Here is a 15,016-nt window from a genome sequence, read left to right on the forward strand (position 1 = left end):
TCTATCTCGAGGGGCCTTTCTACACAGCCTCAGGTAGATAACGCCATAGCTCATATTGCTTTGAGGCCTTGGTAATTGCATCCTCTGCAAAAGAGTACAGTGCAATCTCACTCCAATAATAGCATCCCTCTATGATGTCCTATATCTTGGGAGACCTCAAATTCTAAGTTCGCAGAACCAAACTTATCAGCAAATACATCATTCCTCGATAGTCCCTGTGTTGGTCAGCTTCCTGTTACTGTAACAAAAATATCTGCGATTATCGGCTTTAAAATGAGAAAAGGTTTATTTAGATTTTCAGTTTGGGAGGTGCTAGTCCTTTGTCATTTGGTCTCATGGGACTGTTTTCCTTGAGCCAATAGCTCCTTTACTCCACAAACCATATTTATCTATCCAATGTGAACATCCACCTAACAAACACCAACTGAGAACCCATGCGCCATGCCTCTTCACGCACAATCCATCCCACCTGTTGCCTCTTCCTCTACCTGAACTTGCCACACCCCCATGCCTCTCTTCTCATACAAGCTCTACTTCTCTGACAGGGGTAGACATTTCTTTTGAGACTAAAAGAGTATCTGTTGTTTATATGGAATGCTGATTTCTGTACCACCATTTGGCGCCAACCTCATGATTATAATGCTATTTCATATGCTTGTATTTGATCTCCTCCAAATGAGGCAGGACCCCCATAGACAACCCATATCCTTATTATCTCCATCCCCTTGGCCTGGCTATGTAACTCGGAGAATTGCTTTAGATTATTTTAATTTGTGAATATACTAATACAAGTACCATGGTGATGGCTCTATGTAGCAGAGCTGGAGAGCAGTCATGGGCAACTCAGATACAGCCAATCGCTAAGGCTGATCACCTCTGCCCTTGGTCTGTAGATCTGTAGCGTTTGGTAGAACCCATCCTGACAGTATATGGGACAGCTGTGTACTAGTTAAAGCAGAGTTGGGAATCCCACCGTTTTTCATTAAACTTTTTAATTTTGAAATGATTGTATTTTCAGAATCTATTGAAAGAAACAAGAGGATCCTCTCCACCCACTTTGCCCAAATGATAACATCTTGCAAAGCTGTGGAATGATGCCATAATTGTGATTTATAATCCATCCATCTTGGTGAGAGCTTCTCTGACATTTTCACTCCTGTGTGTTAAATTCCATATAACTGTGTCGCACAGATTCACACACTCACTATACTGCCACAATCAATACTTCGGGGTAGCTCCATCATCAAGGGGATAACATCTGTCTTATAACACACTCTTCCCACTGGATCTATCCTTCTCTTTATCCTCCTTAACTTCTCATCTATCCAACTTTTATAGAATTTTGTCATTTTAAGAATGTTATCCAGGGGGCTGGAGAGATGGCTCAGAGGTTAAGGGTACTGACTGTTCCTCCAGAGGTCCTGAGTTTGATTCCCAGCAACCACATGGTGGCTCATGACCATTCATGATGTGATTTGATGCCCTCTTCTGGTCTGCAGGTGTATGTGCAGACAGAGCACAGTATACATAATAAGAAATAAAAAATTAAAAAATAAGAATGTTATCCAAATGGTATCAGACTTGTCCTGTCTTTTGGACTGCCTTTTTTTCTTCTTTAGCATAATTCTTTGGAGTTTCATCCACCTGGTTGTGTGTGCTAATGGCCCATTCATTTTTATATGGATTTTATATTGTGTTGTCTTCATTTCCCTGTGGTAAGACCTTGTCTCTGCCATGTGGTCCCCATTATATAGTGTCACACTAATGGCTTACACTGTGGCCCACCAGGTCTATTTCTTTTATGTATTTGCTAATTCAATGTGTTTTAATTTTTTAGTGATGGCAGCTACATATCAACATCAAGAAATGCTAGCTTTAAAAAAAAAGAAATGTTAGCTTTACTTCACATTCTATATGATAAGAATCAGGAATTAGGATCAAAAAGGAAAAAAAATTTAAAAAGAACACACGACTATTTCGAGCTAAAGGAAGGACATAGAAAAATCAATACAGAAAGTTATTTCCCTTGTAGCCTTTGAGCCAGGCCCCTTGCCCATTCCTTCCAGGACAATGGGACACTTTGATAAGCACAGAGCCCTTTGACCAGTGATGAATCAACAGGACAAACCAGAATGTTGCATCCATCTTGGAAAATGATGCACCAGTGTAACAGCCAGACTTTTCCCCCTGCTCCAGTTTGTCTTACTTAAGGAAGTTAGTTCCCAACCCCTTTTGTGAGAGGAACCCCATCCCATACACACAAAGACTTGCTTGACTTAAACTCTAGAACTGAAAAGGAAGTAATGGCTACTAATGATGATTAGTCTCAGAAATAACAGGCACAATCTCTTAGAAATTCGCACTTCATAGGCCAGGAGCTCCATCCCCGCCCATCCTCCCAGGGCTGATGATGCTTTCATGGTGGTAGAACATTCTCTGGACCAATGTCAGCTGAGGTTCTTCCTCCAAAAGGATGCCCTCGCAGAAACCATCAGGTTCTGTCCCAGGAGACAGCTCACATGGCGTGTTCACCTAAAAGAGGAAGGAGCTTTTAGCAGGTGACACATTGTTTGGCTAGAACCCTCTCTAAACCACATAACTCACTCATTTTATTGCAATCCCCCCGGACTGTGGGTTGGTGATTTTATTGTTACTGTTGGTGGTGGTGTGGGGGTTTTTGTTTTGTTTTGATTTGTTGGTTTGGGGGGTTGGTGAGGATTTACAAAAGAAAAATACTTATTAATAAAAAATTTGTCCTCATGCTATTTGATGGAAAGGTGTGTGTGTTGTACAGAGACTCAGGTAGAAATAATGCATTTTATGGAAAATGTGAAAATGTACCAAAAGCAGATTCTAACAGCTGTAGAATGACTCCACCAGTAAACTATGATCCTGGACAAATTAACAAAACATATAAGCCCGTTAATAGAAGAGAAATAAGAATACCACAAAGAGTGGCTAAATAGTATATAGAAAATATATTTTTCAAAAGATTTTTTAAAATTTGTTCATATGTCTGTGCATGAGCATGCATGTGTGCATGTCCATGCATATGTGTGTGTGTGTGTCCGTGTATGTGTGTCCATGTATGTGCCTGTGTCTGTGTGTGTGTGTGTGTGTGTGTGTGTGTGCGTGTGCGCGCACCTGTAGGCAGATACCTGTAGAAGCCATTATAGGTGGTTGCGAGCTGCCTGACATGGGTGCTCGGAATCAATCAAATTTTTTGGAAGTGCTCCTAACTGTGGAGCCATCTCTCCATGCACAGAAACTAGTTTTTACATTATTACCTATGTCTAAATAGAGCAAACAGAAATCTGAATCTGGCTATACACGATGCACTATTCAGCCATAAGTGAGGTCTGACTTCTGGACTAAATGAGGATAATAAATATGCAGAATCGCTTTACCTTCTGCATGACTTGGACTCTTTAGAGAACTTAAGGAATGTTCATGGTGCTTTTTCCAAAACAAGCACACTGTCTAGGGCCGGGTAGCCCTGGGAGCTATGAAGCACATAACCGAACCAACCACAGAGCCCAGGCCAAAGCTGGCACCATGAGCATTCAACACCTCACTGCTGCCCTCTATCAGCAGGGGAGGGTAATGCCTGCTCTCCTTTTTGTGTGCAGTTTGGGATGACATCATTCATGCCAACTATATCCAAAGCCTCTGTCTATAGCTGAGGGCCAGACAGCCCACCTACTCCATGCTCAACCATAAATGGGTACTTCTCCCTGCCACAACCTGATGCTATGGCACAAGCCTGTCTATGTGGGAAAAAAAACCAACAGAATTCAATGCATTCCAAAGCTTGCATCCGCCCACAATAGAGCATCATACATTAGCATTGCCATCACCTTGCAATGACGGCCTCAGGCAGGTTTCATTGTTTCTGTTTGTAGTGGGTGGTGACACCCGCTGGAATGTTAGATCCTCCCATGCAGTGCCATGTTCTCACTGCTGTGTTTCTAGAGGCAGCCTGGTGCTGGGAATCTCAGTGGAGCATTTCCTTTGCACGGAAACTTGGTGTCCTTCGTTGGATCCCTGTGAGTGCCCCACTGAGCTCAACTGGAAGAGTACGCTCCACATACGAGCCTCTCCCCGCTGGCTTCATGGTTCTGTAAATTCGCATGTGCCTTCCGTGTATCCATGTCGAGATGTCCGATTCCCTACAAGCGGATATGAAGTGCTTTCAAAGCTTTGGGATCCTCCTGGTAATTTGCTGTCCATTCCAGATAAGAATGGGACTTGTAGCACCATATTCAAAGTTCAAATACCCATCTCCTTCTCTGCTTGCCTGCCATTGTCCTGTGAGGATCCAGTTCAGGCATTTGTGTGGCTAAATATCCCTTTATTCGGCCAGAGAAATGGCTGGGACACAATGGGACCACAGTAGACAGCGTGCTTTAACTATGCCAGAATCTTCCTAAGCGAATGCTTGGAAGCTTTCGCACCTCGGAAATAGGCTGATAGGAAAGTTTCTGGAATATTCTACACTTTTTTTGTATGTACAGTGGATCTGTAACATGGTAAGACTTTATAAAGGTATTGTTCGCTTACATACCTGTGGAAATTTAACCTCCCTACTCCCAGTCTGACAGCAAATGACATACTGACTCCTCTGTCATCTTTGGTGCAAGCTCTGCCTCCAGCCTTAAGATCCACTTCCAGCTTTGGGTAGAGGCTTGCATTAATAGTTTGATTTTGTTGTTGTTGTTGTTGTTGTTGTTGTTGTTGTTGTTATTGTTGTTTAGATAATGTCTCATGTAGCCTAGGCTGGCCTCAGACTTTCTATGTAGCTGAGGTTGCCCTTGCTTTTCTGATTCCAAGTACTGGGATTACAAATGTGTGCCCATGCCCAATGCTCTGATGTGTACATAGTGACCATGACTCTCTAAGCAGCAAGACGACACAATATGTGCAGCATTCTCTGAAGCACATGCAGCCTGGGGGCAGGCAAGTGCTGACAAAACTGAAATCAGCCCTTGACATGCTGATCCCCAAAGACACAGCCTGAAGAGAGAAGGGGTGTCCACCCATGTTCTTGGAGGCAGCAGGAGGGGCACTCAGCATGTGGGCCTAGGAGCGGGGAGAGAAAGGTTTGAATTCTACCTCTGTGCTTTAGTCACTGCAGCGCCCTAAGAGAAGCCTTGGATGTACCATATGAAACAGTCCCCAGTTGGTAAGGCAGTCATTATAGAAACGGGACCACAGTAAGCACTCAGAAGAAATGGTTTCCAGCTGATGCCCATGGGGCCCATCCCTCCAGCCCAAGTGAGCCCTACAAAGCCTTGTCCCACACATAGTGTGATACCCACCTGAAGGTGCCGTCATCCCTTCCCACGGGCTCCTCCAGGTCCTCCCAGTCACTCTCACTCCCGTGGGGACCTTCTAGAGGCGAAGACCCTAGGAAGGCACCCCAAGAACAGAACTGCGGCAAGGGGATGGTCTCTGAATCTGCCTCAAGACATTCTTCACAGGGCAGCTGGCCTGAGGAGGTGGAGTTGACGGTCAAGTATTCTTCATAGTCCAAGGTGAGAGAAGAGGTTTCAGGGAGGAAGCGTGCATCACCTTCAGCATCATCTCTGCCCAGCTCAGGACTAGAAAAGAGAAACCTGTGTGTCTTCCAGCCTACACCAGAAATTCCTGGCCCGCCTTCTCCTCACCTCTCAGGACTCTCATCCTTGTTCGTCACCTAAGACCCAGCCAAGTTCAAAAAGCTCCTGCCAGAGAATTCCCTGGGTACCAGGATTCAAACAGCAAATATAATATGGTCCCTGAAGTGATGAGACCTCCTGACTAATGAGAACAAGAGCAGCACAGAAATATTACAGTATGGGTAGTAAGTAAGCGGAGGCAGCTCGGCGTTTTAATCCTAGGAGCCCACGGGGGAGCTGCTAGAGGGCACAGCTCTGCAGGCAAAGCTATGAGCTGGCATCAGTTTTGTGCTTGGTTTTTACACTAGGACTCTGTCTAGTTTTATTGTTACCTGCAATCTTAATATTCTTATCTGAAATGCTGGGAGTTTGAGAAATTGATCTGATCGTTAGAACATTTAAATTAAATGATTGCTATACATTAAATGTCTTCTGGGGCTCCTGGCACAGGGTAAGGTTTCCATCGGCGAGATGCTGTTTTTATGACTCTGATGGTTTGAACTAATTCAGCAGACAGATTAGAGAGAAAGAGCCCACAGAGACTAGGAGCAACCTTCAAAGCACTGTGTGCCAATACCAGCTCCTTTTCTAAGCACTGATAAAAAGTGTGTGTTTAGAGAGGCAGCCAGCTGGAGTGACATTTAGTCCCCATGTGAAAAGAAGGACACAGAAGGCAGAGGGCCGGCGAGGATCATTATCTAGCGATGCACATGCAGATGCAAGAGAGAGATTCAGCCGTCCAGAGAGGATCCGTGATAGCCACGCACGCCTTGGATGAGAAAGCACAGTCCTGCAGACGGCAGGGTGCTTTGTGTAGCACTGTGGACATGCAGAGAAGCACTCAGAAAATATCTGTTGCTAATCTGGTTAGAGAAGATGAGAAGGAAAATCTAAGAGAAAAAGCACAGAGATTTAATTGTTGTTGTTGTTTTAACCAAATACATGGATCCTCATTTCTCAGCCTCTCTCCCCACTCCCAGATCACTGAGTTAGTTTTGTTGCCTGTGCCCATCCCCGCTCCCCTTTCTCTTAAGAATTAACTCTAGAATACCCCAATAGCTACACCCCACAAACACCAGACAGCTATGAAAGATAGCTACAGGGTATGTGTCAAAGTGCATTTCATGTGAGTGTATTCATGCTTGTGCATAAAAATAAGTGGTTTTTTTTTTAACCAAGAAAACAATTTAGAAATTGTCAAGTGCTCTGGAGGAAAATTGGTTTACAAATTTAATAAACTTGGTCAAATTGTACATAAATTATGTTTTCTTATTAACATACGAGGAAACACCCAGGTTGTTATAACACAAAGCAAGAAAAGCCATGTGCTGAGCAGGTGGAAACAGGAGGCCCTAGGGGTACAGCACACAGCTACCTGTGGGCCTGTACAGCTGCCTGTATACGCTGCATCTTCACTGTCATCCCCCTCCACGCTTTCCAGGAATAATACATCTAGCATTGATGTGAGACTTAGCCAAAGAGAAGGTGACCTACTCCTACACCAAGAGAATAGATGGCACTGGATGCCCAAGCATAATGAGACGTGATGTGATTGTCACCTTAGGCTCAGACTTTAGCAAGTAGCCTTGTATAAAACTGTACCCTTGGCCAAGCCCCTCTTCCATAGGTAGGCAATCCAGCTCTTCCATGACTATGGACTCTGGGAGCTTTATATTCTCTGGGCATAGAATATAGATGAGAATGAGGAAGGAAAAATGAAATCTATTCTGTATTTGTTTGGGTACTGGCGGCCATCTGGTGTTAAGGAGCCACCTGGCAGGGTGTAAATTCTGGCAGCTTTCAGTGAGGTCTGTCCTTTACCAAGAAATTGCCCTAGAGAGAGCAAGAATACATTACAGTTCTGAGTTCCTGCTGGGTGTCAGGCACTGTGCTGTCTTATCCCTTCTGACTTGCGCAGTGGCCCGGGACTCATGGTGCTGGTTTTCAGCTGGGAATCCATCAGCGGAGGGAAGACAACTCCCCAGACACATGCACTAGCCAGCGGTAATGCTGACCCTAAACTGTGTGCTCTGCAGGGTTGTGTCTTTTGTTCCTAACTGTAGAAGCTTTGACCCAGAGAGGCCAGAATCAAAGCGACAGTCACCTCAGGGTCCTCCTAAGGAGTCCATAGAGAACCTTAGTGTCCCCTTGAAATACTATCTAGGACCCTACTCACAAGTTGAGGACCCTTCTTTCAGTGGTGTCAGGGTACACACTACACTTTTATTTCTTCAGAAATAGTCCCTATGAGTGCATTAAATGGCAGTTAATGGCTGTCCTACGGAGGAGGGGCTACCATACTTTGCGTGCTTCTTTCAGAGAGGAGAGCCGTTCTTAAATGGGAGAAGAAAATGGGGCAAAAGTAAAGCCAGGAAATGTGGTTGGAGGGAAGCATGTTGCCATGCCCAGGACCACCGTGAAAGCAGGAGCAAAGGGGCACCTGGTCCCCGAGGGAACAGTGCAAAGGAGTGTACAGCTGCCCATGGCCACAAGGGCTAGGATGCCATAACCATAGCAACTGAAGATCAGAAGCCTCACTAGAAGTGTTCTGGACAAACCTGTAAGACTCTAAGTGACCCTCAGAGGGCAACACTCTCTAAGAATGACAGGTTTGGGACATATGGTATACTCTAACAAGTAAGCCAAATTTAATCTGACTTAGAAAAAAATGAATAAAATGATTCTCTTGTAAAAATGTTCCACCCCTTGCCAAGAAGCTCTTGGCATTTAACTTCTGCTAAGTGAGGGAAAGTCAGTTTTCTTTAATGAAATTACACTTGGTCACACACGCAATCTAGGACCAGCAATGCTCCCAGGAGTAGTCAGCCAACACAAACTAGACTACATAATGTTTGTTTGTTTGTTTGTTTGTTTTTTAAGAGGTGAGGAATGAAGTTGGGTGGGTAGGGGAGGAACAGGACAGGGGAGGGGGAGAGATCTGGGTGGAGTTGGGGGAAGATGAACACAAATAAAATATATTGCACAGAAATTTTAAAGAATAAATAAAAAACATTTTCTAAAAGCAAATAACAAGCTAGGAGGCGATGGGGGTTAAGACTTGCAAGTAAAAAATATGAAAAGGTAAATTTCACACAACATAAGGGAATGTCTGACCAACAAGGGTGTGGCAACAAAAGGCTGCTCATGCAGGAGCAATCTGTGCATCCTGGAAACGTTCAGGGAGCCCTCCCTGCAAGAAACAACAGTGTGTGTCCCATGTGCAGTATGAGGTTAGAGTTGACCATTTTTTTTTATATGAAACCAACATGGTGTGGTAGCATGAATGAGGCACTGACAGCTAACTAAAAGCTAAAAGTGTCTTATTAAATGTTAAATAAATATTTTATTAAATAAAATAATGTAAGTCTGCATCTAACTAGACTTGTACTTAAACCCAGCAATATGTTTAACTCACCTGTCAGTGGGCCCCTTTCAAACTCTCTGATAATAAACTTCAGGGTTGCTGAGATAGGTCAGCAGGTAAAGGGGCTTGCTATCAAACGTGATGACCTGAGTCTAAGTGTAAGGAAAGAACTAACTCTCCCAAGTGTTCCAGTGACTTCTACACTTGCTCTATAATTTTACATTCATCACACACAAACACCCATTAATGTTTTTAAAATCGTTAGAAATCTAAACAAATGGCCTTATTCTACAGGAAAAGAAAATTCTCTTGTGTCCCACCGAAGCACACTAATGGCTGGCCTGGGGTAAATCTCTAAGTTGCTGCCTCTATCACTTCATCAAGCATGACAAGAGATGCCCAGGATTCTATTGTAAAGAACTGTAACTGGGCTGGGCGTGGTGGCGCACACCTTTAATCCCAGCACTCTGGAGGCAGAGGCAGGCGAATCGCTGTGAGTTCAAGGCCAGACTGGTCTACAAAATGAGTTCAGGATAACCAAGGCTATACAGAAAAACTCTGTCTCAAAAAACAAAAAGAAAAAAGAAAAGAAAAAGAAAAAGAACTGTAACTGTAACACTGTAAGGAACTATAACTCTGGCACTCAGGAGGCAGAGGCAGGTGGACTGTGGGTTTAAGGCCAGCCTGGTCTACAAAGCGAGTCCAAGATAGCCAAGGCTACACAGAGAAACCCTGTCTCGAAAAAGCCCCTCCCGCAAAAAAAAAAAAAAAAAAAAAAAAAAAAAGAACTGTAACTCTGTAAGGAACTGAACTGTAACTGTAACACCGTAAGAAACTGTATCTCTGTAAGGAACTATAACCCTAAAAGGAACTGGAATTGGAACTCTGTAAGGAACTGGAACGCTGCAAGGATCACTGATTAGATAAGGAGGATGAACACTAGGGATGTATGTGCTCCCCATGCTGTTTCTATGTTGCAATGTAGCTGATTTCTGTTGTGTAGCAAAAATGTACAGCAACGATGGCTTGTACGTTTAAATTCTTTAAAAATTTTTGCCAGGATATCTTTGCCACATTTCTCCCTGAACCCAGCTGTATAATCCTGCCTTCTGCTTCATAGAGCGGTCTCTCACTGTCCATCTGAGATCAGCTCTAGGACCACCCCCAGATTCCAGAATCCCCAAATGCCGAAGCCCTCTATAGAAAATGTAGAACATGCTTGCATATCAGCTACCGACCTCCTATTGTAAACATTAACTCATTTCTAGATCACTTATAATAACTAGTACAATGAAAATGGAGAGTGTTTTACAAATAGTTGCTATACTATATTGCTTAGAAAATAATAACCAAAACATCTATATCTGTGCAATACAAATGCATTTTCTAATATTTTCAACCTAGGGTTGGTCAGACATAGAAATAGAGAACCCGTAGATAAGACAGATGGCTGAACATATCATGCCACCCTTTGTCACTGTGTTACAATGACCAAGAAAGAGAGCCATTGAATCCCAACAACTTTATATAGTTTCAAACACAAATTATTATTTCCGGTTGTTGCCTGTTCATGTCCATGCATTAAGCTTACAAATGCCTAGAAGAAGCACACCCTGCCTCCCTCTAAACTCCTCCTTCTCTCTCCCCGCCCCCCTCTCTACCCCCACTAAGTTTCAAGGTATATGTATGTAATAAATGGTTTTCAAACTGAATTGGAAAGTATTCTTATGAGAATAGAAACTAAAACTAGAAATACTTAAGGGTGGGTAGGCACTGAACTACAGACTAAATAAAAAATAGTCATTAAAATGAAGGCTTCAGCCCAGTTTTAGAGATGGAAACGCACTTTCAGGTCATATTGGTAATAAAGCTTATATCTTCAATAGAGATGAGGATGTGCACAAGGTCCCTCTTTCTACCACAGCAACTAAAGAGGCCATGGGGGTACAGAACACACGCTGTGTGCTGGAAGAGAACACAAGGCCTGCCATCAGTAGTGGTCTCCAGGACACACTGGGATGATTGCCATCTGGGTGGAGTTTGCTTTTATCCAAAATTCAAAGATAAGGTTGTAGTGATGCCAAGCACAGGTGTCTATTGTTTCTTACCACCCTCAAATGCCCCATACAGTGCTGGGAGCATGAATCCTTTCTCCAGCAGGTGATTGCTTGATTGTAATCAGCTGGCTATGCAATGGGCAATGTGTACAAAGCAACAACAAGGACAGCAGTTCTTACCTTCCCAGTCTCCTGATATCACACAGAGAATAGCAGTTTTGTCTCATATCCTTTTCCAAAGAGGTAGCCAATGCTGGTGCCTCCGGTTCTGGGTGCAGTTTGCACAAATGAGGATGGGATTCCATAGGATGCATCAAGGACCTGTTCCAGGGTCTCTGTCTGTCTTGGTCCCCTTTCACGTCTCTGACAGCCTTGTAGGAAGACTCTGGCCTGGGACCCAGGCCTTCTCCAGTGTCCAGGGAGGCACTGTCCCTCCAGTTGTCCTCTTGATCTAGGCTGGGGCTCTGCTCTGATTCGGTACGTGTCACCATGGTGAATCTTTGGTCTGCTGATAGTTCATGGGTCTATTAAAGAAATGTGAATGGTTACAAGCACTGTCTCACACACCGAAGGAACTCTTTAAAAAAGTTTAAAAAATAAAGTTTTGGGCTAAAGAGATGGCACAGTGGATAATGGCACATACTGTTCTTGCAGGGGACAAGAATCCAGATCTCATTACCCACATCTGGTGGCTCATGATCACCTGTAACTGTGGATGCAGGGGATCTGATGCCCTTTTCTGACCTCTGTAGGCACCTGCACTCATATGCACATACATGCCCACAGGCAGGCATACACATATACATATACATATACATATACATATACATATACATATACATATAATGTTTTTTAAAAATCAGAAGTCTTTCCAGGTCGGCTTTTACATCTGAGCTATAAAGACATAGACTTTGCAATCTGTGTTTCTTCTGTCAGAGTCCCAGATCCAGAGACATGTTCCCTGGGCAACAAACTAAGCCTTGAGGGCAGTGAATATGAGTTCTGGTTTTGGATGAAAAAAACACAGTAGTTGCTCTTGCCCGTAATTTCATTCTCCATGATTTCGCCCACTGGAGTCTGAGAGTATTCAATGGAAAATTCTAGAAATAATGAATCTATGCTTTAAAAGTCACATGTTGTTCTGAGTAGCATGACAAACTCTCAGACTCTCTTCTTGCTGCGTCCTGCCCAGCACATGGTTCCTCCCTTTCATCTAGGCTTCCCTGCTGTATACACTACCTGCTCATTAGCACACTAACTCTCTTGGCCTGAATCAGTGACACAGTGGTGCAGTGCATGTGTTCATTTGAATTACTGATGGCCCCAAAACACAAGAAAGTGATGCAAAGAAGAAATGTGGAACCAGAATAGCTCTGTGTAGTTAATGTGGCAATGCCATGGGGTATTTAGGAAAAGGCAGTACACAAAGGGTTCAGAAAAACATTGTTCTTTAAAAAAGAACAAAAAAACAAAAGAACAAAAAATCCCCAGTCTCGCTCCTAGCACTGCTAAGAATACCAGCTGCTGCTGTCCCTTCTCACATCTCCTATAAATCTCACAGACCATCCCCTCCTACCATCCTCCCTCCATGTGCCCTAGACCCCAACTCTATCATGCACCCCCTGCTAACCAAAGGGTTGCTCATCCTAGGAAAACAAGTAGGCTGAGGGAAGATCCACATTCCTATTGCTCCTGAGATCCAACCCCCCACCCCCGCCCTGTCCCATCCCTGCCTCTATAGCTGGAAACCTGCTGTGTTCTCTCTTTCATCACAAATACCTTTTCTTCCAATGCTCCTTGCCCAAACCATTCCATGTACCCAGCATCCAACCTCAGCAGGCATTCCCTGTGATCACAGCATCAGCTGAACAGGCCAGAAAAATGGGCAACACACAGCATCCAGACTCCTTGAAAACCCAGAGAGGAAACAGAAAACAAGGAACAAAACACCCACCCAACAAAGACAAGTCCAGAAATCAGCAACTAGATCTTGAATCATCCCCCAAGATGCCAAGACATCAGCATAAAAAGTAGTCCCCTTCTGTCAGAGGTCTAGGGGAGGGGAATAGGGCAAAAGAGGGATGGAGGGTAAGAACAGGAAGGAATAAGTGAGGGGATAACATTCAGGATGTTATCTGAATAAATTATAATAAATTAAAATAAAAAACACAATCAACAACAGCCCAGCTATATTGCAAGGGGGTCCTGAGTGCTCCAACATAGCTGAAAGACAAGAAAGTGACCGTAACACCAATATACAAAGATGACAGAGGCCCTTAAACATAAAATGAATAAATCCCTCAAAAAAATCTAGGGAAATACAATGAGCAATTGGAGGAAATTAATAAATACCTTAAAGAAAGCCAGGAAAATACAAACAATGGGAGAAAATAAATCCCTTAAAGAAAGCCAAGAAAACACAAACAGCAGAAGAAAATGACTAAAACTGTTCAAGACTTAAAAATGGAAATTGAAACAATAAAGAAAACACGAATTAAGGGAATTGTAGAAGTGAAAATTTTAGGATTTTGAACAGGAACTACAAAGGCAAGCTTCACTCACAGAATACAAGACATAGAAGAGAGACTCTCAGTCATTCAAGATATGATAGAAGAAAGAGACACACTGGTCAAAGAAGATGTTAAGTCTGAAACATTGTTGACACAAAAAATTCATGAAACTACGAAAAGACCAAAGCTAAGAATAACATACATAGAGGAAGAAGAAACCCAGATCAAAGGTTCCAAAAATGTTTTCAACAAAATCATAGAAGAAAATTTTCCTAACCTAAAGAAGGAAATGTCTGTAAAAGTACAAGAATCTTACAGAACACCAAATAAACTTGGCCAGAAAAGAAAGTGCCCTCATCACATAATAATCAAAACACTAAACATACAAAAACAAAGAAAGAATAGTAAAAAGTTTCATGGGAAAATGATCAAGTAACATATAAAGGCAACCCTATTAGTTACACTGACTTCTAGCTAGAGACTCTAAAAGCCAGCGGAGCCTGGATAAATGTGGTGCAGACTATAACAGACTAATCCACTCTACTACACCCAGAAAAAAAAACTCAAAGACCATAGATGGAGAAAGTCATGATATAACCAAATTTAAGCAATATCTATATACAAAATCCAGCCCTACAGAGGGTACTAGAGGGAAAACTCCAACCTAAGGATTTTAACTACACCTATGATATCTCTCAATATCAAGGGTCTCAATTCCTTAATATAAAGATACATACTAACAGAATAGATGTGAGAACAGGATCCATCCTTCTGCTGGATCCAAAAAGCACACCTCATCATTGAAGGTAGATATTAACTCAGGGTAAAGGGTTGAAAAAAATATCTCAAGAAAATGGACCTAAGAAGCAAGGTGGTGTAACCATTTTAATATCTAACAAAATAGACTTCAAACCAAAACTAATTAAAAGAGAGAAGGACACTACATACTCATGAAAGGAAACATCCACTAAGATGGCATTTCAATTCCTTACATATATGTCCCAAACACACAGGCACCCAAGTTTGTATAAGAAACACTACTTCAGTTTAAATCACATATTGACCCTCACACACTGATAGTGGGACACTTTAATATCCCATCTTATCAATGGACAGGTTATGAAGACAAAAACTAAACAGACAAACACTGGAGCAAATAAACGTTATAAACCAAACACTCCTAACAGATATTTAAAGAAAATTTCACCCAAACACAAAAGAATATACGTTCTTCTCTACATCTCATGGGACTTTCTCTAAAATTGGCCATGTACTTGGACAGAAAACAAGTTCCAACATACACAAGAAAATTAAAATAATTCCTTACATCCTATCAGATGACCATAGATTAAAGCTGAATATCAACAACAGAAGCAACAGAAAGCCTACAAACTCACGGAAGCTGAACAATTCCTTATTGAATGAAAA

General features: G+C 42.7%; 1 protein-coding gene across 4 annotated transcripts in view; it reads right to left on the minus strand.

The window, feature by feature from the left end:
• Positions 1 to 1,704: 1,704 nt before the first annotated feature.
• The window catches only part of FRMPD2 (FERM and PDZ domain containing 2), a gene marked incomplete at its 5' end in the record, with an annotated part of 120,797 nt that continues 107,485 nt past the window's right edge, over positions 1,705 to 15,016 (minus strand). For 2 of the 4 annotated variants that reach the window (XM_084793897.1, XM_084793898.1), the window contains 3 exons: positions 3,901 to 4,169; positions 5,319 to 5,600; positions 11,259 to 11,602. In XM_084793897.1, the coding sequence (XP_084650023.1) occupies positions 3,995 to 4,169; positions 5,319 to 5,600; positions 11,259 to 11,602 (801 nt within the window). In that variant the 3' untranslated portion in view covers positions 3,901 to 3,994. Of the gene's footprint in view, positions 2,533 to 3,900; positions 4,170 to 5,318; positions 5,601 to 6,143; positions 6,548 to 11,258; positions 11,603 to 15,016 lie in introns of those variants that run through there. The other 2 variants (XM_084793899.1, XM_084793900.1) reach the window with 2 other exon arrangements.

This window comes from Acomys minous (assembly GCF_964271855.1).
Source record: "Acomys minous genome assembly, chromosome: 9".
Taxonomy (NCBI): domain Eukaryota; kingdom Metazoa; phylum Chordata; class Mammalia; order Rodentia; family Muridae; genus Acomys; species Acomys minous.